This window comes from Neolamprologus brichardi, chromosome 20 (genome assembly GCF_056152115.1).
Source record: "Neolamprologus brichardi isolate AB-2024 chromosome 20, ASM5615211v1, whole genome shotgun sequence".
Taxonomy (NCBI): domain Eukaryota; kingdom Metazoa; phylum Chordata; class Actinopteri; order Cichliformes; family Cichlidae; genus Neolamprologus; species Neolamprologus brichardi.
In genome coordinates this window covers 21,020,046-21,046,511 of record NC_142123.1, presented here as the reverse complement: position 1 = coordinate 21,046,511, position 26,466 = coordinate 21,020,046, and the positions used below count along the sequence as shown (strand labels likewise).

The 26,466-nt window shown below is 39.2% G+C and overlaps 1 protein-coding gene across 1 annotated transcript in view; it reads right to left on the bottom strand.

Moving 5' to 3' along the window:
* The window catches only part of b4galt5 (beta-1,4-galactosyltransferase 5), a 32,066-nt gene extending 6,053 nt beyond the window's left edge, over window positions 1-26,013 (bottom strand). The window contains exons 1-8 of the mRNA XM_006796325.2: window positions 25,481-26,013; window positions 4,890-5,009; window positions 4,215-4,328; window positions 3,644-3,771; window positions 1,628-1,744; window positions 1,276-1,463; window positions 1,062-1,184; window positions 508-609 (exon numbers count right to left, since the gene is read on the bottom strand). Of these exons, the coding sequence (XP_006796388.1) occupies window positions 508-609; window positions 1,062-1,184; window positions 1,276-1,463; window positions 1,628-1,744; window positions 3,644-3,771; window positions 4,215-4,328; window positions 4,890-5,009; window positions 25,481-25,586 (998 nt within the window). The 5' untranslated portion in view covers window positions 25,587-26,013. The remainder of the gene's footprint in view (window positions 1-507; window positions 610-1,061; window positions 1,185-1,275; window positions 1,464-1,627; window positions 1,745-3,643; window positions 3,772-4,214; window positions 4,329-4,889; window positions 5,010-25,480) is intronic.
* Window positions 26,014-26,466: the final 453 nt, after the last annotated feature.

Below are 26,466 nucleotides of genomic sequence, written 5' to 3'. Positions count from 1 at the left end.
GGCAGAGGTCTACACCCCTGCTGCCTCAGTTTAGTCAGGCAAAGTGACCACCAGGCTGGGCTTAGAAGAGAAAGGCGCTAAAACATAATATTTCAAACAGGGGGGGATAAAATAATTTGACATAAAATATGCAAACGTATTCTAGTAGATCTCTAAATGATATGAGTATATGAGAAGCTTAAATTTACAGCTTATTTTAAAGTTGTGAAAGTGAAAAATAAATTCCACTTAGTACTGTGGCACTATGTAAAATTATATGAAAGAAACATTTACTCTTTGGGCCATTTTTAAGTTACTCAGGAATTTAGCCCTGAAGCATAGGAGCATATCACATGCAAAGTCTTTAAAAGAGTGGAAATTCTATCAAAGGTACTGCTTTGGCTTTTCATGTGACTGGCTTACATCACATGAGTCTAAGCCTCATTGCAATTATCAGCTTCCTCCTTTGGTTGGGAGTGTGTATTATGTACTGTTTGTAAGTGAGCTGTGAAAACCTAGGACACTAACCTTCCCAGGAACTGCACTTCTCCACGATGGTGATGTGGAATGGACATGTAGCGTCCCAGGTCTCCGTGTGGTCTGCTTACTGTGTAATTGGCAAACTGCACCCTACAGAAACATTTTTAAATTTTTAATCCATATTGTACACAGTTGGGAGGAAAAGGCATTGTGTTTATGATCCTGCTATAATAATTATCACAATAATGCCTCTGATAGCTGAGCTATAATATTGTAAATAGTTAATAACATGCTCCAAATACATCAGAAAGATTTCATAGTAAAGGCAAAAAGGAAGGATTTCATGGAAACAAATATACAAGAGAATCAGTATTTACAGTACACACAGATTTACTCTGTGTGTACAGCTGCCTGTGAGTTGTGTAGGTGGGGGAAACGCTCTGGGCCGAAGTGGGAAAAAACAATAAATTACAAAAGCCTTCTATGTGCCAAATGGCCTACCTCATCACTTGAGGATGCCTAATGTCAACACTACTGTTAACCACATGCTGCAGCTCTATCAGAAAGGCCAGTGTGTGTTTGTCTGTACAAGTTGCCCTCACCTGTTCCACAGGTCATCGTCCTCTCCTCCCCAGCCCCAGAACGCATTGGGAAATCCGTTAATCTTTTTGAACTGCTTAACCATCAGGCCACTGACACCGCCGAAGAACTCATTATACGGAAGCCTTTGAGGGACAGTTATGCATATTGAGATTCATTTTTTGCATCCGAACACATGTACTCTGTAATTCCCCAAAGACAATAATCAGGACTCACATGTAAGAATACTTGTCCAGTTTGACCGCAAAGTGTCGGGGCATGTCCGTACAGCCGTAGTAGTTTCTGTCATTCTCCATTAGATGGTCTACATCATGGAAGATCAGACAGTCCCAGTTCATGTCCTTCATAGCTTCCTTGTAGCCCACATTGAATAACATGGCTCGGTTAAATGGCTCTGTACCCGCCTAAAGAAAAAAAGATGATACTTTGGTATAGCTGCCTTTTCATAAAAAAAGGGGGAAGATAATGGGTTATAACTTCTATAAAACAGTGGCTTGAGATGAAATTCATTTAGTTGTTTACCTCTGAATTCAATTGATTGATTGATTGTGAAAATAAGTGAACCTACTTGTTCTATTATATAAAAGGCAAAGTGGAGTCTCTGTTTCTGCAGCACTGGCACCAGGTGTCTCAGGAGAATGGGCAAGTGTTCATGTCGGTTCCTGAAGGGAACTAGGATTGCCACCTAGGTACACAAAGGAGAATAACATGGGACTTGAATAAATTGCAAAGATATAGGGATAAATTTAGAGTAGAGTTAGCGTAGATAGCACCTTTACATGTCCAAATCAACACTAATACTGACATGTTTCATTATAATACTTTCCCCAATGTCTGATGTGGATATCTTGATCAGTATCTTAGTGTGTGCTGTGTGAAACCACTAAAATATTCCAATTAGCACCTGACTCATCACAAGATTGGCAGAGTGTCATTTCCACAATGAGAAGTGACATGGATCAGTCCGACCCCCCCCCCCCCCCCCCCCCCCAAAAAAAAAAAAAAAACACCCCACTGAGCTGCTGAATGACTGTGTAGCATTTATTTTTCTCCATAGATTTGTAATAATGGTTGTTCTTGTTTTGCACTTTCTTTTGAAGATCAATAAAAAAGTGAAATATTCACAGAATATAACTGGCTAGGAGACGCTAAGAAAGAGACAGGTGTAAAAAAAAAAAAGAGAGAGAGAGAGAAAGCGACAGAGAGAGAGAGAGAGAGAGGGAGAGAGAGAAAGAGACAGAGAGAGAGGGGGAGAGAGAGAAAGACTGCTGGCTAATGAGATAAACAGGGGAAAAAATGCTGTCAGACCATACACGGTCCTTTGGGGCAAAGGAATGTGAGAGAGATACAGACAGATGGAAGGCAAGATCACTCTACTGGGCAGAAAAAAAAGTACTGTTAGGCTAAAGATTAAAGACTGAAACAATACTGCAAAGCACAAACGCAGGCTGGAATTTAGGTTACTTCCTGTACTTTGTGTTTATGTGTACTTTTTCTGGAATTTGAATGTCAAATAGAAGAGCTCCATCAATCTTATTTGCACAGGGAGCAACAGAATAAAAGAAAGGGCATAAAAGGAAAGGTACACATAGGAGAAATTCTGATAATTCCTCTCATCATTTCCTTTCCATGGTGACATTAAAGCCCTGTTGAGGTAGAGAATATGTTATATTGCTGGCTTTACTTATGTTACGGTGATAGTATTTATGGCTAAGCTTCACATGTTCTTCACAGCTTCAGTCAGACATGCCGGAATCAGTCACAGTACTTGACCGATATTATGTGTGCTAAACACATGCATAGACGTCAACAGATCAGACCATTATTAAACTGCTATTGCTTATTTATTATACATAATACTTATTTGCTGTGAGATTTCAGATCGATCCTGTCTCAGTGTCTGATAATTTATCATAAGTAATTTATGAAGTAACTCCTGCTATGCTATGCTCTGTGTATAAATAAACACACCTTTCTCGTGTTCTCATGGAGAGTTTCTGCTGCTGTCTAATGCCCCAGAAACGCACAAAAAAACAGAACCTTTGTGGAAACAATATTTTTGTCTTCATTCCAGTTTTAAGGTTTTGCTGTTCATTTGACATTGCTATGCAAACTCTGCACTGAAACACTGAACACTCAGAGTAGAAACTCTTGCATTACTATTGCCTACATTACTTTTAGCAACGTGTTAAAAAAACATAGCAACTAAGCATGCACATATATCGGTGTTATTGTGGGGCAAAGGCGGGTTTTAGCAGGTCCAGCGCTACAAACCTAATGCTGCTGCACTGTGTGAGAGGCATCTTTTATATACGAAATGGAAAAAGTCATCCGGAAACACTTGCACAACCATTCAACTATCTATAAAAAGGTGACAATTCAATAGAAACCCAAGTGTAAAGAGCACATGCATGCTATAGCGTGCAGGGCTTAAATGTCTCTTTGCAATGTCACAGGAGGGTTAAGCAACATTCCTCAAAAAGTTCTGTTTGCTGTGCTTTAACAATATACAAACCATTCTATGAAGCCACTCTATTTCTTGCTCCACCGGCCACAGATTGTTTTTTTTTCAGTGGGCACTTACCTTCCAGCGAGGTAAACAGTCTGTGGGCTTCCAGTAGCCTCCAGGGGCAATGTTGGGCTTTCCCTCCAGCAAGGATCTTTCCACTTCTTCAAGAGATATCTCACTCATATTCACTTCCAACCTGCCCTCTGTGCGTGGGGGAAAGAGAGAGTGAGAGGGAGTCAAGCAACAGTCATGAAGCAAGAAAGGTCAAGAGCGTGGGGGAGAATATAAGAGACACGGTGTACGAGTAAAGAAGAACAGTAGCGAGAGGAAAAAGATCATAGGAATGTGACTAAGAAAATGTCAAAGCCTGCAACATTTGAGAAATCTGGGACATAAATTGTCTGCTTGTGCTATAACACAATACTGTATTTGATGCGTCATCAATCAAAGCTAATATAAAACATATTCTTGGAACAGTTTCACAGCTCAATACTACAACAAATAAGTACAGAGGCATAAGGAACATTTCCACTGAGAGCCTTTTGTTTTTCATTTGTTACCTACTTGTTATTACAGAATAAGGAGTTTGGTTCTAAGGAAAGAATTCAAATTAAATTTAAAATCATAACTTTAACAGTGCACTTACTCATGGAGGGCAGCCTCTCAGGGCAAACTTGTGAGGGGAGGTAGGTGAAACCCTCGGGGAGGTATGTAGTGGGAAGAGCATCGCTTTCGCTGAAGTTGAAGTCATAAGAATAATCTGAAAGTGAAAAAAAAACATGACCGGCTTCATGCTTTAATGTACAGCGTGTATAAAAAAAGAAAATGATTTCAGGAGGTGGACATTTTCTAAAGTAATGTACACAGAAGCTAACAGTAATTTATACAATATGAATACATGTCTGTATTATAGTCAAACTTGTCCCATACTTTGGCGAGCATGTCTGGAGCCACTAATGCCACCAACAGGCAATCACGTGAAACTTACAATTCCCCTTTTTCCAACAGCACGTGTTTCAGTCATTACCAGCAAACAGCTGCAGAACTAAAGGACTTTGAAATTGATTGATTCTTTTTGATACACCCTGTATTTTACCGACAGCTTTTCACTGTCATTCAAAATATCTTTTGTAGTAAAGGCAAGCATGAGTCACTTACTGGAAAGCAAACAGACTTAACTGTGAAAACACCATAGCGCTTTTTCTTTTACTTCCTTATTTAAACATTGTTTGACACTGCACTCATTCTCTTGTGAGGATATGAAAAACAGCATTTGTGCTAAACATTTCTAATAAACTAGTGTGCATGGGCATGTTTTTACCTGTGCCATTTATGCTGTAAGCCCCCCTCACTACTTGCTCCAGAACCTGAGCTCCAATGTTCTTCACGTTCTCTCTGATCTGGATCCCTCTGGCCTGGACCATAAACACATACTCATTCACTATGGACAGAAGAAAAAACAGGCGAAAAAAAAGAATTAATACACTTTATTATTAAACACAGACTCGAGGCATGTATTTGAGAAACCCAAGCACAGACATGAATCATATTATGTTAATGCAAAACCACTTTTAAAAATGTATGAAATGTCTGAGAATGCATGTATTCATTCTCAGATCACTTATCCTTTCACTTCTTCTTTCTGAGAATTATTTCAAAAAATATTCATGTTTAAGAAATGCGGTTGCACTGCAAACAGCATGGGTGTGCTTAGTAAGGAGGGAATTTCCCAACTAAATATCAAGAGGCCGACCGATGGCATGTTAATCTATGTTGAAGAGAAGCAGTGGGATAAGAGGTTAAACTTAAACTTTTTTTAAGAAGGAGGAATAAATGAAAATAGATTTTTAATGATTGATTAACTTCCTTCTGCAATATTTTACTCTATTTCACTAAGCTATTTCCAGTCATAAAGGTCTGGAAACCACTGTATCGTTATGAAGCACTCTTTTTCGTGAGAAAATGTGACAGGCACATATAGGATGTGGGTTAAACTACACAGCACAGAGTAGTCACATACAGGAAACAGGAAGTAGCAAGAGATTCTAGGTGAATGAGAATGTGCCAATCTGGGATTGTAGTGAGATTTCTATTGTACCAGCGACATCTCATCAAGCTGACACAATATTATGTAGTAGATCTGTTTGCTATAACAGTTCAGTCGATTTATTCCTAACTATAATTGGGAACTACACCAGAGAGGCTTAGTGAGCGTTCCAGTCAGCATGAAACTGACCTAAATAAACACCACAACAGTGGTTAACCTGCCAAGCAATGTAGTGGAACAAAAGGGGGTTATGTGGTCTAACTGTCTAACTACAAAAGATATTAGACCCAGTGCAAGCCACCAACATATTTTGACAAGTCTTTTTCTCATGCCTGCCAAGCATATGAATATACAGTAAAAAAAACTAAAAAGCCAAAAAAAAATACCCTGCCACAACATAATAAGCAGGTGTATATCATAGCAGATTTTAAATGAGCTAAACAATGTCAAATGAGAAGACTCTTAGATTGTGGTGAAAGCACTTTGGTCCACTCTTCTTTACACCGTTACTTCTGTTCACTGAGGTTTATGGACAGTCCATTCTTGGGATCATTGTCCTGCTTTGGCCAAGCTTTAGCTATCATACAGATGCTTCACATTTGCCTCATACTTCAATATATAAAAAAAGTTTGCGGTTGACTCGGTGACGGTAGAATTTAGGCCTGTGGCTGCAAAACAAGCCCAAACCATCACCCCTCCTCCACCATGCTTGACATTTAATATGAGGTGTTAGTGTTGACATGCTGTGTTTAGCTTTCACTAAATGTGCTGCTGTGCATTAAAGCCAAACATCCTCACTTTGGTCACTAACTGTGAATAGCTGAATACACCTAGTGATGCATGCACTCTTTGGTGTACAGTAAAGAAGTATGACATACTATGTGCATAGTAAGAAGCTTTAAAAACATTCAAAAAACATTTAAAACACTGAATCAAGTTTCAGAAGTCAAACAAAATAGGCAAAAACACAGCTCATAGAATAACTTCTCTGCCTTTGTAGCTCTGTGTCCAACACCGGCAGTGTCAAGATGATCTGCATTATTGCGGACATCGTATCTGTGTGGATGGCATGTATACTGCTGAGCTAGAAATCCCCTGGATGTGATTTGTCATGGTAATTGAGTTACAGTTTCCATCACATTTATCTTATCTTATACAAAATGCCAGGCTTGCAGGATCAGAGACTAGTGGCTGAGCGTTAGCTGAAATCAATGTTCTCATTTTACTTCTGCAGCACTCAAACTGTACAGTGCAGCTGGAACCGCAGAAGACGACAATGGAACAGACAACAGATTCTCTTCACTTGCACTGTAGCATGTAGAGGAAGCGCGACACGCATGCATGTTCAAATGTGCGCACAAACATGCATGCGCACACACACGCATTAACTGATGCCCTTCTGAGGCACCATATGGATGGAAAAAGGCTAAGAGGCGTCTGGAGTGTGACCCAGTGCAAGCCACCAACATATTTTGACAAGTCTTTTTCTCATGCCTGCCAAGCATATGAATATACAGTAAAAAAAACTAAAAAGCCAAAAAAATACCCTGCCACAACATAATAAGCAGGTGTATATCATAGCAGATTTTAAATGAGCTAAACAATGTCAAATGAGAAGACTCTTAAATTGTGGTGAAAGCACTTTGGTCCACTCTTCTTTACACCGTTACTTCTGTTCACTGAGGTTTATGGACAGTCCGTTCTTGGGATCATTGTCCTGCTTTGGCCAAGCTTTAGCTATCGTACAGATGCTTCACATTTGCCTCATACTTCAATATATAAAAAAAGTTTGCGGTTGACTCGGTGACGGTAGAATTTAGGCCTGTGGCTGCAAAACAAGCCCAAATCATCACCCCTCCTCCACCATGCTTGACATTTAATATGAGGTGTTAGTGTTGACATGCTGTGTTTAGCTTTCACTAAATGTGTTGCTGTGCATTAAAGCCAAACATCCTCACTTTGGTCTCATGTGTCCAAAGGATGTTTTTCCACAAGTCACAAGACTTCTTTCTGGAAAAACATCCTTTGTAAACCTAAGCCATACTGCCATATTATTCTTTGAACTTAGAAAGAATATCTTTCCCCTGCAACCTGTCCAAGTCAGAACAAGACTAAAGAAATATGAATGTACTCTTCGTAAACTAGCATTTACATGCCAACCGAAGCCTTTAGAATCTGAGATATTGTTCCTGGGTTTTCTTTTGGATTTTCTGTAAACATTGCACGGCCAGCTCTTTGGATGAATTTCCTGGGTATCTGTACACTCCTGGGAAGACTGGCAATGGGCTAGTACTAACCCTCCTAATTTCTATGGAAGTAGTAAAGATGTGCCATTTAAAGACCTGTTGAGTACCAGATTATCATTATACCCTGATATTTAAGAACCTGAAAGTGGTGAATTGAAAAAGGGTGTACTTTCATTTTACCGTGAGTATATTATATATTAACTACCCTATCATACTGTACCAAACAGCAGCATACAAAGATTAAAGCAAAGCCAAGAAGTCTTTTCTTTGGCGTAATATATGTATATATCTATCTATCTATCTATATATATATATACACATACATACATACATACATACATACATATACACACATATATATATATATATATATATATATATATATATATATATATATATATATATATAGTCGACTAGTCACCGATTATTTTTGGGATTAGTCGACTAATCAGATCATGCATCCATTGGACGTAAAACATACAGCTTATTGCACCAGCATGCATCTGCACTTATATAACTATCATTAGCTTACAGCTTTAAGTGTTTAAGGTATGTGCTAACTAAAAATAAAGACAAGATGAGAGTTTATTAAATTTTAATGACATTTGCAGATTGTTTCAATGGAGTTTAATCTGCTTGACGTTTATTCAACTGTGTAAAAACTGTAACTTTAATCTCAGCCAAACCGATTTAATCAGGAACAAATAAAATACTAAAAAAAGCCAAACAATAACATTTTTAAGTTATCTAAGTGACTTGTATATCATGTTTAACCTGAGTAGCGAAAGACGGTGGGTTTGAAAACGATTTGCCGGGAGTCCGGTGTTCTCACCGGCTCTAGTTAGCATTGAACCCCGGCTCGCTATCGAGCTGGTGGGTAACAGACATCTCCGAAAACGTCGGAGCGCTTTTGAAAGTATGTGGTGTCTTGATAAACTGAGCAGATATTTTAGGTTTACACAGCTACATTTTCGCCTGAAAATATGTTAATAATTTATTTTGTGACCCAGAAAGAATAATAACAGTAACATTAAAACTAACTAGCTGCCGCCATTGTTGACAACTGCGCTGGGCCGTGCTATGAATTCTGGGACACAGCTTGTTCTTCTTCAGGGTTTAACGGCAGCTGGCATCCTTGTACATGCAGTGCTGCCATCTTCTGTTTCAGTCCGTTATTACACTCTTAAATCCTACTACTTATTCCTGCGTCTTTTGGGATCTTACAAAGCATCAAACCATGTGTCGACTATTAAATTAGTCGTCGACGATTTTAATAGTCGACGTAATCGTGACTAGTCGAAATTACAAACTAAAACACAGCCATGTAGCAACATAAAAAAAGGTCAACACTGTCATCTGCTGTGCCCACTGGTTTGTGCTATACAGAGCAGTGGGCTTACAATTTCTCTCACATCTAACATGCACTCTAGAGGCTGGATTAATGGTTTATGGTGAGGTAGGCAAGGCTATAAACTGTGACAAATGCAATAGCCATGAGAGACCTTGGCTTTAGAGGAAACTAACATAGCAGGTTACAACACAAGGCCATTAACACTGGACATATCAGGACAGAGGAGGCATGTATCACCACAGAGCTTTGTCAGTGTGTCAGTGTCGGCATATACAACTATATAAATGAGACATGGAGACATGTAGGACCCCCTCCCCAGCCAAACCCTTCCAGCTCTTCATCCCATCAGCACCACTCACTGTAACCCATCAAGCACAACAGGCAACCTTGAATGACCTTGTCTTCTATAGCTCTCAGAGAACATCCAGCCGTCACGCCAAGCACAGCCCACCTATCCTTGTCTCTTTCTCCATATCACTCCCTCTTCCCACTTATCTGTCATTTCCTCTATCTCCCCCTTCATCTAATTGTGCTGCCGTCTCTGTGTAATGTGGTTTGTATCACTTTCTGTCAAGTCCGTCTGTTGCTTTCATTTTAAGCAAATGAGCTGAATGATGGATTGCAGGCTTATGGGGACAATTCCAGGCACCGACCCTGCATCATATTGTAGTGCGAGAGAGGTTAATCGAAAAAGAAAATGGAAAGAACTAAAAAAAAAAGTAAACACACGCACATACCCCTTTGTTTTTTCTCTAAAAAGGCAATTAACTGCACACTGATACAGCTCAGCAGTGGGAGGTGATTTCCCCTGTTCTGCTAGCTAGGCGATAAGAGCTGAAAGGCATTTTTTTTTTTTTTTTTTACCTCAGACCAGAAAAGCTTTCTGCATGCATGCACCATAGTCATTTTCAAAATGTTCATTTTAATGCAGCTGTATATCACTGACACCGACAGAGCCACGCCAAGAAAACACTTGTTATTACCTTGTTGGACTGTTTGCAAATGATGGTGAGAAATACATAAGCTACAGTGGATTGACACTCACCACCCACAGCCATGCCTCAGTCAGTGAACCCATACAAATGCACGCACATGTGAAATGAACAATGCCGTGTTACCACAGAGAACATTCTACATCCTCCCCCCTCCCTTTACCCATTGATAGGTGTGACCCCCCCCCCCCCCCCAACAAAAAAAACAAAACAAAAAACCCTGAAACAAAAAAAAACAAAACAGAAAGTTAGAGAGAGTAATAATGGTCAATCTTTTTCGTTTTTTATCTGACCAACTGCGCAAATGAAAATGTGATTTTGCTCAGAGAATCTGAAACATACCAACAAGAACAAAGGGAATGCCAGCTGTGCTAGTTACGGCTACGTTACACTTCGTCATAACTAGATCAGGAAGCTTCCACTAAACTTACAGCTCCCCTGCACACACACACGCATGACACACTGATGAGCACACACACACACACACACACACACACACACACACACACACACACACACACACACACACACACACACACACACACACACACACAGAGTCTGTTTCACATTACATCTAGACTAACTCCAAATAGCGCTGTGTATAAAAATAAAATCACAGGAAAACCATCATGCGTGCACTGACCAGAATGCTCGTCACGTGCACAGGAATGCAGACCTGCTCCCAAAAAAAGAAAAATGCCTTAAAGTCTACATTCTTAGTGCACTCTACGCCTTTTTTTTTTTTTTTTTTTGACAAGATCAGTACTCTTTTACCGTAAATTAAATGACGTCAGTACTTATGTTCATGGCTGTGTGCCCACTTCCCAGGGACGTGGGAACCACCCCCCTGCCTTCTAAAAGCTTCTAACCTCCTCTTGTAACAACTGAATTCAATCAATCATTGTTATCCACAGTATCTCTGAAATGCTGCCTCCCCCTCCACAATATCTCTGCTGGTGGTAAATGCCTGCTATGGAGAGATGTCTGGAAAAGTAAACTACTCTTTTGTTATGCCACCGTTACTGTCAGTGAAAATATCAGTTTCATACTGTGTGTGACTTGCATCAGAAGTGAAAGCAGTGCGCTCTGAAATCCCTATACTGCATGTCGACAAAGGAAAAAGAAATAAGAGAAAAAAAAAAGTCTAAATCTGAATTGACCTCAAGGAGGAAGTTAAGAACTTAACTTCCCTCCTGTTAATGATCATGGTCCTTTTCCTGGCTCTTCCCATAACATGCTTGTATTTACATTTTGCCATTTTATTTTTTATTTTTCATACTTCTGGGATATCAGACATTAGAATAGATACATAATCAAAGGTTAAGTTATTCATTCATTATGAGCAGATATGAGCATACGAGAAACATAAATCCTACATTCAGTTTTTTCAGATAAGAACAAATGGGAATACCTACAGAGATTAGACGTAAGAGTGGATTTATACCCTCTAGCAAAATTTTTACCATTATATTTTGTTTTTTTTATTGATCTAAAATTGGAGGTGAATACTGATCAATGATTCATGTGCTCAAAGACTGTGAGCACAGGAAGCAGAGTAAAAATGGGGAAAACACCAGTTTTAAAAAGGAACTCCCTTCCTATTCACTTTTGAATTTAAAGAGCTTTAAATGTGAATGTTTTAAGAGAGGAATATTGCTTGAAACTCAAACCTTCTTACAGAGACTGCCTCATTCTTGACCGCTAGGTTCTAAGTTTGCTTTGAACTTCCCTCGTTAGTCACCAACTATATTTATACGATCACTATAATTCTGAAAATGGATTTAAGGTGGGTCATGCAAACAGTGTTTTTTTTTAACTGGGACATTTTGGATGTAGCATTTTTGGATTAAGACGTGATACGCGAACGTTACTGGGGCTTTAGAACCACTCTTTGGAAATGCCTGTCGTATTCCAAAGTTTGCAAAACATCTCATATCTGTTTAGCGTCAGCTCTGTTTGTGCTAAAGAAACTAACCAGCAATTTGCAAAGATGGAGGGGACATAAATGCCTGAAACTTTGTGGCTGGAAGAAGAAACACACTTCTTGAAAGACTGCAGGAAACAGGCATACTATATTATATGTATGAAATGTAGAATAGAATATTTTATAGATGTAGGAATTGACTGTACATAAAGTGTAACTGTAATGGAAAAATTATCGCTGTCTATTTATAAAAAAAAAAAAAAAAGCCACATAATGTAATCATGCTCAGACACAGTATACACTAACACATGCCAGCAGGGACAACATGAGGTGCAGTTTGAGTTCATTATTGGTTTTGCACTAGCCATTCTGTCCCTCCATCTGTTCTGCTCTCCCAAATGTATGGATATGTGTGTGTGTCTGTGTGTGTGTCTGTGAATGTGAACATGCTCATATCAGCCTTTTTGTCTGCATATCTGACCCCCCCCCCCTGACTCGTTATGTCTGCTGAGCCACTACATGGCAGAGAAGCATGGGGGACCAGAAGTGGCAGTGAGAATTACATAAACGACACAGTGGTGCCAGGACCCCTTGTTTTCACCCTGCTGCTGGCAAATACTGGAAAACAGATCTAAAGGAAAGACTAAGAGAGAGGAAAAGAGGGAGATGGACAGATTGTTGATACATATGGGTGTTAGCTCAAGATGGAGAGAGATTCTCCCTTACTAGTGCGCGCTCACATTCTCATCCTAATGGGACATTTTTGTAAGTGATAAGAGCAGGCAGGATGAAACAGAAGGTTATTTCCCAGTTTGTTCACTCAATCATGACTATGGGAAATGTTTGTTTATAAATGGTCCAAGATTTTGTCCGAAAAGAGTTCAGATCAGAATGAAAGAAATGACTGGGTGTGTGATCACAGGGTGGCAACATGACATGAGGAACAATGAAATCACTGAGAAGTGAGAAGTGAAGGAAAACCTATGGTTCCTCTTCAGGTCAGTTACAAAAAGGAAATAAAGAGGTCATATGTATTACAACTGATGTTATACCAGAGAGTTATCTGCTGCCGTTGATGACAGTAGTTAACCGCCTCCATTAAAAAACAACAAATAAACAAACCATTGCTTGTTGCACGGTTTAATAAACATACTTTTATTTAAGTATTAAAGTGTTAAGTGTACCCACATGAACTGCACTGCTTGAAGTGATAAACATCTTGAGAATAATCACATCGAATCTGCAGCCCTCCTCTGGTTTATCAAGCTTTACAACAAATTCAGCTCCTTGTTTATCTAACAGGCGCACAACTGCAACAAAAGTGAGAAAGTCTGCCTGATGCCGGGATTCTGAAAGCTGTTTTATTATTGCTGGACAAGCTGACTGTTCGTGCAGAAAACCCTAGAGCCACCAGGAAATGTTCTGGTTCTCCTGATAGGCAGTTTTATTTTTAGCTCTAAAGTAAATTGGTGACTTCATTGCTAGCTACAGGGAAGCCTGTGCCCAACTATAGGTGGATTTCTATGACGTTTAAGAGAGCCTTTCACAGTTTTATAGTGTTTCAGAACTGCTCCATGCCTAAATAAAAAATAATAATAATAAGGATGCACAACTATTAAAAGCACAACTTCATTAACAATAACAAATATATACTGTAGGCCACAGTTTACAGAATTTCTTTATGTAATTCCCAGCATAACAAAATGGAATATTCAGCATTCGGACTGAAGTTTAAGTGCCAGGACACAGATTAGGAGCAATAAAAATCTAAGTTTTATCATTTTAGAGCATGTTTTATTTCCAGTTGCTGTTAGCCCTCTGAAGCAAGTCTGCCCCCAGTTGGAGAGCGCCCTTCTCCTCCTTTCTCCTGCACTTTTTTTCTACTGTAGTATGCCAAGAATATCTCAAGTGCCCGTTTTGTGAACAACAAAACAGTTCCTGCCAAATACAACTATGCAGATCATTAAACCAGCTCAACATGACTGGGTTCTTTTCACGTAGCTTTTGGTCTTTTGCCAGATGCTTCTGTTTTTCTCTTGTATTTCGCCAGCTAACCCGACCTGCAACTTCCTTTCTTGCCTCTTCATTTCACAAAATCTGAAATTGTAGAGTTTACTTATTTTGCACATCTAACCTTGGTAGAACCAACTGACCTTCCGATCTGTATGACGAAAAAACTGCCAAGTCACAATATGCAAGACAGTTGCAGTGTTGCTAAGACAGGGCATTGCTTCATTCCTCCAGTACACCCACAGCTTCATCTCACCCCTTTCCTCCTGCTTTTATATTTGGCAGTTGTCCAATGAATTCCTGTGTTATTGCAGTGGCTCTTAATAATGGGCAAACAAAGGACATGCACAGACAGGTACACATGGACCCCAACCCCCAAACATACACTGTACAGCACATTTCCTGCTGCTTGATATTTTCCTACCAATCTCCCCCACCACAAAGCTGAAGTCTCTTCACAGCTGGAGGTTACTCCTGTTGACTGAGCAATGGGCCAGAGCGGCAAGCAAATGCTGCACGCTGCACAATAGTAGTAGTGACATATAGTGGAACAAGATGCAGAATAACGCAACCTTTCCTTGTGATATACACATTCAACTATCTACAAGGCACGCTAGAGCTACCATTCGAAATCCTTCAAAATACATCAACTGTGCACAGCACCGAGGTTTCAATGCCCACATTTGAAACACTCTTCGATATTATGGTTAATCACATCAATGCTAAATTAAAAACTCTATCTGCTTAGCTGCAACATAAACTGTGTAATGATTTTGGAAAACATATGAGATGATATTCCAAGTTAATAATATGGAATAAATAATGTATGTCTGTGCTATTTTATACTGCATGCATGTGTATGTATGCATTAATTAGATAACATTAAAAAAAAACTGCTAAGGCTTTGGAGCTGCATTTGATACATTTAATATTTCATGAGAATAATAGTACTTCTGTTTTAATGCAAATGATGCATATGGAAATAACAAATCTCTTTACTCAGCCATGCATTTCTACTTAACTTCATTAGAACATTTCCTTGTTCAGATGAAACCCTGCACAGATTTAAAAAAACACAATTTTTTGTATTTCCCCTACTGTTCCCGTGTCTGAGCCAAATGAATGGGGAAGAAGGAAGTGGTGCTGGATAAACAGACAAACAGGTGCAGCTGTACTGATTCACTTTGCACTGACAGCAGATTAAACAGATGATTAATGTTGAGGCATTTTTTCATTTTAATAATAATAATAATAATAATAATAAAAAAATATAATAATAAAAAATAAAAGATAATTTTATCACCTTTGAGCCTAAAGTCATGGGTTATTTAACCAAGAAATACCAAGTCATTACATTTATATTTATGTATGAATTATGTTTATCTTCTAAAGATAGAAAAGCAGTGTTTAAGCTGAGCCTTGTGTTGCCTTACATGTGAAAGATGACTCCAAGATCTCACAACGAGGAAAACAGCTTAATAATTTAATACTGTTACTAGACTGTTATTTGATATAAACAGATACCCGAACAGGAAAAAGATGAAATGGTTTATCTCTAAAATCATTACAACTTTTTATTTGCAAAATGCAAATCACTCCAAAATCCAAGTAGCAAACAATATTACTGAACACTGCAGCTTTACACCTTTGCCTACTTTTCAGTTCCTGCTTTAACGTATTGAGTAATGGCCAGAAATGTGGTTTTGTATAACATGATGTGAAGCTGTCCTTTGACAATATTCAATTTCATTATTTTATCATAAATTTTTAGATCGCGCATGAAGTGAATGAATTGGAATCTTGACGGTTAAATCCCCCTAATAAATATAGTTCTGGTTACAGTGATATCTGTTGCAGACACACATTAATAATCACTCTTTATTTTTATTTTTTAAATCAGCACAGGGGCTGTAAAACAGCTATGGCTACAGGTACACTTGGCAATGCTGACGATTTCAGTCAAAAGTTACTTGTAAGTCCATATTGGGTAAATAATCAGCCTTTCTCCCACATTCTTTGATCAGGGGTGACCAGATTTGCTACAAGGTTGCAAAGGTTGCACTTCATACTGGCAGACATTTTCATGTACACTTATATGACACAAGCGTTTGTCAGTGTCATGTGTCAGTCAGGTGATTTATTTAGCAAAAGTAAGCAGATTTTTCCAATAATTACACGCAGCCACTGAATCCAGTAATCTGTTGTGGCCAAGAGCACCCACAGCATGAAGCATAACTACTTTTTAAGGATAGAACTGGACAGCTTGCTGTGACTCTATCATTACTTTTACCTCACCTTTATTTTTATGTCAAGGTATAGAAACTAGTCCAAATGGAATATGCTTAAAGCAAATAATGGTAGATGAGCAAAACTTTACAGTTTAATGTCTCCATGAAACAAAACTGGAATTTCCACTATGTTTTCATGTAAAGCTTAGACAGCGAATATTTGCTTTCAGTAAATGGCTTTTGCGAGCAAAGTTTAAAACCAATGCTGTCCCTGCAATAATGATCCCCTAGAATCAGCAGTGCGTCACTCATCAACACACTGTGTGCATTTGGATTATGCCTCACCAGCATGTTTGACTGCCCTCAAACATTTGACCAAAAGTAACCACGGTAACCGTCTCAAAAACAAAGGGAGGCTCAGACCAGGTCAACAAAGACTGGGATTCTCCCCCAGATGATTAGGTTACATAAATGATTAGTGCCCCAACACAAGACCCTCAGTAAGCCTCTAAAATAACTCACTGCCCTCCAGCTAAGGCCTTAATTATACTTTGTTGTTTCTGAGAGTCCGTTAGGGTCTGAGCAACTGAAACTTTGTCATCATACACTGAGTGCGAAGGTCCGTACTGACATGTGCCTGCTAATTTTTTGAGAATGCTTGAACTCCACCCCAGGGATTTTACATTACAATACACCAACTGTGCATGTGTCCCAGATGCAGTCCCAGACGTCAAAGAAGAATATCAGGAATGACTACTTTCTGTGTCTGTCTCCAACTGTCCGCAACAGAGTATAATCAAGGTTTAAGAGGAATGACTACTCTGCTGTACTGTCTCTAGCTGTCCGTGTCCATAACAGACTATAATCAAGGTGTAAGCAGTGGTATACCAACGCTCACCTCCACTAGCTATCTGTTGATCAAATATCCAGGCAGCTAAGGAGTCATTTTACAGAAAAATGATTGAGCATATGACTGTGCTTGCTATGCCCTTCTACTTGTATCTCAAAGAAGCTACAAGTAAAAAAAACAGGAACAAACCAATAAAATAAAATGAGAAAGACATTTTAAATTTGAGTAAATCAGAGTTTAGGTTCTTTATCATAATTTATTAAACCAACACTGCTGAGATTAAGTGAACTGTTCAGCACGTTTCACTTCAGTATTAGATTCTCTCTACTACTACCGAATAGACCCTCACCTTTATTCTTTGTGGCCTCTATCAAAATCAAAGTGCTTGAACCATTCCTCTGAGATTCTGATCCATGTTGACATGACAGCACTACACAGATGTTGCAGATCTGTGGGCAGCACCTTCAAGTTACTCATCTTTTGTTCCCCCACATCCCAAACACGCTCTTTTGGATCGAGATCTGGTGATAAAAAAATAAAATAAATGTATACTTTATTGATCCCCGTGGGGAAATTCCTCTCTGCATTTAACCCATTCACTCAGTGAAGCAGTGGGCAGCCATTGGGCGCCTGGGGAGCAGTGTGTAGGGACGGTACCTACCTCAAGGATACCTCAGGGTAGCCATTCAGTGGATTCAAACTCCGGACCTTCCGGTCACGGGGCCACCACTCTACCTATTGAGCTATCCCTTCCAGTTGCTTATTTGATCACAGGGAACTCATTCTCACATTTAGGCAACCTGTCTAAAATTAAATGAGCTTGTACATTATTATTTATAGTGTATTTAATTACAACAGGAGCGTTGACCAAAGTGCTGTCAAGTACTTTGGTACTTGTATTGATAGCAAACACCAAATATGAATTAACAAATAACTCTCATGCTGTATTAAAAGCCAGGAAATAAAAATGTGTTTCAAGCATACATGGCCGTTATCGTGCTGATAGCAGTCATTAGATGATGCTAGCTCTGTGTTCATTAAAGAACAACAACAACAGCAATACTCAGGTAGATTGTGCCAGTTAATAATCATCAATTTCTACCAAACCATTACTCTACTTCACTAGTTACTCCACTTTGCCTATTCTCTGTAAGTCCTAGAGAGGTGTACATGAATATCTTAGTAGAATATCTGGTGACATATCTGGAACTGATGACTGGTATTTTCACACTACTGTCTGCAACCCGTATGTAAAAGTTGTATTTATCGATAAAGGAAATTAGAAAGATCAGGAATGACCAGTAGTAGGCTGGACACTGATTGTCAATATATTTATATTTATTATATATTGAAAACTTCACTCAAACATGCCATGTAAAGAATATCACACAATAAACATGTATCAGGATATTTTCATTTCTTCACTGTGCTTACAGTTTAATCAATTTAATCTTGTTTACTGCTTCCTGCAGTGGCAGAGTTTTAAGTCACATGCACATGCATTTACACATATGAAAAGGGTCTACACTGAAGCAGAAATAACAATTTATATGTGTTTATTGAAAGGCAAGGCAAGCGCTCTTCTGAGTCATCAGGGTTACTTTGTTTTATTTATACTAGTTCTATTGAAGTTTACTGAGAGGTCCTATCTATACAATCTCAATCCAAAAGAAATGTCTCTATCAAAAATCCCAAATTACTATAATGGCTGTATCAATGAGGATTTGTCATCATACAGACCATCATGGGAAGCAGGATGGTCTGTCTCTTTGGTTCCTGTGACAATAAAAACTAGTCAGTCCTGGATGGGAACAAGTCCTGAGGGAACCATGGCAACTGCAGTGAAAATGTCAAACACCAAAGTAGAGGAATTTTAGTGTCTGGACTCTCAGGCATTCAACTTTGTGTGTGTGTTTAGATTTCATACAGTTTTCTACTTACTATTAAATCAGAGACGTCCATTTGCAACTGTCTAAAGAGAGTCACAAAACTTAAAGCTACATAATTAATCCCTATTCAGCACGCTTGTCTATTCACAATGAAATCCACCTGAGGCAGCTTGGCACACAGTTAATATTTCACCCTGGCTCTCTCTAGCTTCTGGAAATTAGCCTGAGGTTGCTGGCTAATTCCAGCAACTTCATGTAGCAGGAAGGTGTTAGAGGGAGTAAGAATAGTACTACACTGGACCTCTAGGACCAGGATAAATTGCTTTAAGAGTGCCAGAGAAGCACAGGCATTAACATTGAGACACCAGCATCAGCACAGAAGTAACCGACCCATCAAGCACAAATGGGCTCCAAGTATTATGACACACAACAGGCCGCATTTTCCACAGACAACTCTACTCACTTGCACTTAAATACACACGCGCATACACACTCACTTAACACTGCAGTGCACAGACACCATTATTATTACAAGTGGATCTCTACTGGAGTACAGCCAATTTTTAGTTCTATGGTTACCATCAGCCATGCTTTTAAACTCTGAGTATAAACACCAACAATACAAGACTTAACAGAGGCAGTTTTACTACAACTAGTACTTATTTGGATTTTAATTCTTCTAGTGGTACTTAAAATGCTCATCAACCGCCTGTTTGTTCTTAGTCAAAGTACCAATTTAACAAATCCATTAAGCATAATGAACTAAAGTGTAATGCACCTTGACAAAATTAATGATTTACCCCATTCAGACTAGAGTAACAGGGCTGCATTGAACATGTTGTTGTTACAAACATGTACTATGCAGACCTAATGTGGGCTTCCCTAGAAATTCCAAACTGCAAATTTAAAAATATTATCTGTCTTATCATTATAAGAGTCTTCCTCCCGTAAACCTTCCCACCTCAGAAGTAATTTTTTACTCAAATTAGGATTCAAATGATCCCGAAGTAAGGTAGAAACTTAAGTTGGAAACTTTTCCAGGCAGTAAGTGGCTGCACAAACAAATAGATGCACATAAGTGAATCAAGCAAGTTTGCAACACATAGTGGGCGTGGCCAGAGGAAATGGAAACTGCTCTGGGAAAACAGCTTTCTCAGAAACACACTGCAAGCAGCATGACAACATAGAACTGCCCTGATGGCTCTGCCCGTAAAGTGATGAAAGGGCACAATGCCAAGCAAAAATTCAGAACGTGGTCCTTCTGCAAGTAATTTCTTGAGACAGGGTGGGGAGAATGCCATCAGCATATATTTCTCATACTATAGTACTACTGCAAAGCGAACAAGGGATGACATTGCGATTGAAGTTAGATTATCAACTGCAAATGCATTCTGCAAGTGGTGATCTATTGTAAGAAAATAAGCTACAAGAAATAGATTTTTTTAAATTACATTTCCACTGACATCCACTGGGAATAATTCTATAGCAATAAATATATACGTTTTTAAACACACAAAACGCCACATGTTACATCATTTAAATGTGTAGCCATAAACTACCAATATGTTGAAATTCAAACATGCTAAAATGTGTTTTGCAAATGAAAGGTGTGGTTTTCATTAGCGCAAGATAAGAAATTGCTTGATTGATGTCATTACATTGCAAAAGATATGATTCACGATTCACACCTAATTCATATTCTTTCTCAGAGTTTCTATGAGTTTTTAAAAAAGAAATTTTTATGATTTCCGAAGCATGTTTCGGTGAAAGAAAAGATCAACCCTGCAGATATTGCTAAAAAACAAAAACAAACAAACAAAAGAAAACAAAAAAAACATATTTTTTATAGATTATTTTAGCAAATTCAAATTAGATTTGACCGTCTACATTTAGAAATTCTAAATAGTTAGTTAGGGCAAGACAAATATTTCCTGTGCAGCCGAGAGGATGTGTGGTAACCACATAACTTGAGTGTGTGTTTGCTTTGTAGTAGTCAATTTAAAAATTGCAGGGGCAGGAATAGTTCAGTAGGTAGAGTGGTTGCCCTATGATCAGGGGTTCAACTCCACTGAACGGCTACCCTGAGGTACCCCTGAGCAAGGTACTGTCCCTACACACTGCTCCCCGGTCGCTGTATTGGTGGCTGCCCACTGCTTCACTGGATGAATGGGTTAAATGCAGAGGAGTAATTTCCCTACGGGGATCAATAAAGTATACCTTATTATTACATTATAAAAAAAACATGAATGACACACACTGTCAAGGTGTGTACTATCATCAGGGCACACCTAGATTTGAGTCAGGTACAAGGTAAAATGGAAATGTCATTACATAAGGAGTTTCGCCTGCACTTTTCCATATTGATGGAAGGGTAAACAGGGTCTCCAGTGTCAAAGAGAGGCACCTGGTTTCTTGTCTTCCTTGCTCTCCCTGGATATGGAGGTGTGTGTGCGCGTCGGTGTTCAGACCTATAAATAGAGGCTGTGTCTTCCCTAGCGCTCGCTCCAGTGGGATCCTCACATGTTTTAATTAAATAAACTGCTTCTATCACGCCCAGCTGTGCCCTGCATCCCCAGTCTGCGTCAGTCAGCATCCGTGGTCAGGGACAACATAGAGGATGTGGTATCAGTGCATATGAGTACATGCAGACAGAGAAACTGAGGGAGGGAGAAAGTGCACAGAGAGCGGCAAAGAGAGAGACAGAGTAAGCTGTGAAATTGGGGCATGGTGCACTAAAGCCACCTGAGTATCATAGGAAGCCCTGTTCAGGTGCTCTGGATGGGTTCCCCAATGTGCAAACCAGCAGAAGGAAAGGAGCTCAGTTCAGCTCTTTCATCCTCCCCTCTCCATTTCCCCTCCTAACCCTCTTGCCCTTTTTAATTGTGAAATTTCCTCTCTATACTCTGAACTATTCTGATTTACTTTTCAGTTCATATTAAAATGTGTGGCAGCCCAAAATGATGTATTTCATATATTTATCAAGGGTTGGAAAGATGGTCATACGTGTTGCTTAATGGTACAGGATTTTGTTGTTTAACTTATTAAACGCACATTGCATGCTGGGAGAAAACAACTGCAAAAGTAAAGCTACTCCTAAGTATTTTCTTGGATTATTTGTGTAGAATGTAGCAGCCGTTTCACAGAAAAACATTCCGAGAACTGCATTTTCATTGTTCAAATCTTAAAAATGTGGTCAAAGCTAAGGGAAGTTCAGACTACAATGTGGAGAGTGTGGTCACAGTTTATCAAATCAACACTAACATTAAAATATCAACCCGACAGTTTTTAATACTCAGAGTATACACACCAGGTAACAGCATTTTGTATGTCTGATTGTTGATTTATCATTCAAACTTGTCTGTATCATATTATTATCAACTTATTTTAGGTAGGCACGTAGGTCCAAGAGATTAAAGCCATTCAAAATGATGTATTCTGTTGGGGAAATTTCATTCGAACTGTATCATTGTGTCATTGTTTCAGATGTTCAATTTATACTTATGTGTAAGCTCACTGATGCATCACTGACCACAGAATGTGAAACTTCTGCGTATGTCTCTGAATCAATAACACTGCCAGTGAGTAAAAGGTAAAAGATCACAACATATGATTAAAAATAAAGAACAAACCACTCCCTTTTTAAGCACCATCGACAAACCTTCAGTTAAGGTCTGCTGCCAGAGCTCACCCAGGCTCCCCAAGTGTAAAAGACTAAAGTGAGGCTTTTAGTAACAGCAGCAAAGCTGCCTTGTTTTCCTGGTTACCATCTATAATTAATAGACTGGCGCTTCTGGTTCTTCTTCTGCTTCTAAACCAAACCCCATTAATCCATGTGACCATTACAGCCACACAATAGCTGACACCTAGGAAGATGAATACAGGCATGTGCAGCTCTCTGTCAGTTACTAGACACCATCAATGCTCGAGCTGGAAAATAGTCAACTAAATGAAGGATTTTCACATTTAGAGAAATCATTGGTCTCTGTTACTCAGACCCAACACAGGCTATTCCTGTCAGCAATGTTTTCTCCATATGAGAATTGATTTGATTATTGATTAAGTTGTCCAAAGCTTGTAAAAAGCGTGAATAGATCAATATCCATTTAGATGAGGAAGAAGTAAAAGCTTTTTCTTTGATGTTTTAGAAAGGCTACAGTTGGATCACATGAATTCTATGTCATCTTTTTTTTGTGCTGGTTGTAATGTTGGTGGTAGTGTTGGTAATGGAATTGTCTTTCTATTTTAGTCAAACAAGAAGAAAAAAAAACAAATAATTATGGATCATATGGAAATTATCTATGTATGCATAGCCATGCTGTTGCGCCTTATTTATACATTAAACATGCAAACGCCTCATGTCATCCTGTCTTGACTGTTTTTTCTTTTCTTTGGCTGTATAGTTTTGTTTAAGTGAATCATGCGCCTGACTGCATGTATCCATACATACGCAACAATGTGTTTTGTAATGTTGCTGCAACCCTGTGTTTTGTAATGTTGCTGCAACCCTGTGCGCAGTGACATCTCTCTCACCGTCCATAAATCCAGTTAGTGGAGCAAATTGGAGGCAAAGTCCATATTTTATTAGGCGAGTATCAATGTCGTCAATTTCACTGCAACCTGTAAATAGTGACAATAAATGCTTCTTATCATATCCGTCAGCGTTTTAAAATCCAGCTAAAGGAACAATTGTTGGCAAGGTCCATATTTTATTGGGTGATATTAAGGTTTGTCAATGTTCTTAAAGCTAATTAGTGGAAACTTATAATAAGCAAAGACAAAAGTCCACTACATTCTATGCCATCCTCTTTTTTTGTGTGGTGGTGGTGGTGGTGGTAGGGTAGAAAAACTAATTGTCTTGCGATTTTATTCAAACACGGAGAAAAGAAAGGAAAGAAGCTGTTCTTCAGACAAACAATCTCTTGGTTTATTTTGGCTCAGATTGATGATTTGTGACATCTAAGAATAGAACTAAAACAAGCAGTTACTACTTCACTATGCTTTAAGAGAGCCTGGCTTTAACTACCAACACAGTTAGCCCAAACAGGACATCCAGTCAGTAAATAGTCAAGCATCAAAGTATTTCTAACTTTTAAGCACTTTTAACTTCAGTCTTGACTTCCTCAAAAATGTATGTTTACTTTCCTTTTCTCCTTGTCTAAATATAGAATAATATTCAAAGCCATGATTTTGCTCCTCATTTACATATTGTACACAAAAAAACGCCCTATCATAGCCTGCCTTTTCTGTTTTGTTTTTTTATCCCCTTATGCTATATGGTTTTGTGACAGGCTGAAAATGATCGTGTGTATGACTGGGCATAGCCTATGTATGGATGTATGCATGCATGTGTTTTGTAATGTCACTGTCAGAGCACCTGCAACTTCACTGCACCCTGTAAACAGTGACAATATATGCTTCTTATCATATCCGTCAGCGTTTTAAAGTCCAGCTAAAGGAACAATTGTTGGCAAGGTCCATATTTTATTGGGTGACATTAAGGTTTGTCAATGTTCTTAAAGCTAATTAGTGGAAACTTACTGTAAGCAGAGGTAAAAGTCCAAATTTAATTAAGTGTACATATGATGAGCGCGAAAGAATTAGCTGGTGTTAGTCCAAAATAGCATGCCTAGTTATCCAGGCTGATAGGATGAATGGGCCACGGCTGAAGCTACAAGGCCCTAAAACAAGGATGTGCCAGATGCTGAGGTGACGGGGATGTCCACACACACACTCAGTAAGGCACACAGAGAGTAAACGAAGAAGAGAAGGGTGGAGATGATGGGAAACGTTAATGAATTAATTATAGGAGGTATTCAGGACATGTGATATTACACAATTGCATGTGACTAACAGGCGGCATATGATCTAGGAATGACTCGCTTGTAAGTGATCCCTATGCTCAGGTTGACACCGCAGATGTCATTAAGGCTCATGTATCCAAGATTCATAAAGTATATCAAAAAAAGAGAGAAAGAACTGTAAAATTGAGATGACTCGGCGTTGATAAGTCTATCAGTGACATCAGGGTATAAGAGATGAGGGCCAAAATATCACATTTTTTCTGTGGTCCCTGACGATACGATGAGCAATATAATCATAGCCGTTAGGCCTGCTAACATCGGGATGAATATAATAGACACGCTCATCAGTAATGCTATTATTATAGTGTCCAGGTACATGGATATTATAGACTGAGCTCCAGCAACCCAGATGGCCATCATCATCATCATAGATTGGAAGATGAGTACAGGCGCATGGCAACGTCTTTTCTCAGCCAAGCTGTCACACATGACCTAACAGCCCATACAAACAACCTCACTACATCTTCATCACCTACAATTTTTGGAATAAATTCATCAATTTGACTTGACTTACCGATTCCGGGGGCGGAGTAGATGAAATACAGTGCCGAGGTGGACAGCGTAAAAAGGAATAAAAGCCCAAGGAATGACCTTCTCCGGAACCGCAAATGTGTCGGCATTATACAGGCAACAGAAGCACACACAGGCACGTTCGCGTTTCTAAAACAATGGCAGATCCGTTTCGATGTATCCAGATGCCAGAGCCAGTAGTCCGGTGGCGGTGTGGGTTAAATGAGCCGAGTGGAGTGGCAGGGCTGCGGCAGCGGCAGCGGCAGCGGTGAGCCAGGCGTCTAGGAAGTCCGTCTATTTCCGCGGCAGGGCGAGTATAGGACCACCAATATTTAGGAAATGCACTTAAATTCCATTACTGTTTTGGTTTAGGTTCGCTGCGGGTCCGATGAAGAAAGGTCTGATAACGGCAGCACGCTTTGAACTGGCCTGATACACTTACTGTGAGACCATCATCTGGGTTTCACACTAGTCGCCGATGGTGTTGCCGCTCCTGCGTTCTGCCTTGCCTCGCCTGCCCAGCCCTATGAATGGAGCTGTCCCTCCGCAAAAAAAAAAAAAAAAAAAAAAAAAAAGCAGCAGTAGCTGAAGTGGGCGTTCACAACAGCTCAGCTCGGGCCTAGCAAACATGTACGCGCCCGACGTTTACCGACGTAACACCGGCGAGAAAAAATTCGAATAAGATGCCCGCTTCGATAGACGTTGCACCCGTTATGGCGTAATGGTTAAAGAGCTTTTCACAGCACTACTTGAGCTAGACAGTTGGCTAATTTATTAGCAATATTGGGATTAAAAAAATCATAGGGGACGTAAATACTGGGTGTCCACTCCCTCCTTCCATGAGTATACTGTGACCACTGTTTGGATGTAAATACAAGACTATTTTTAACCTAGAAGCCCTAAAGTCTGTCCATTTAAAACACAGACCTCTATTACGTATTTGGGCAAACCATTTATTTTTTTTCTTTTTATAGATAGCAGAATCTTCGC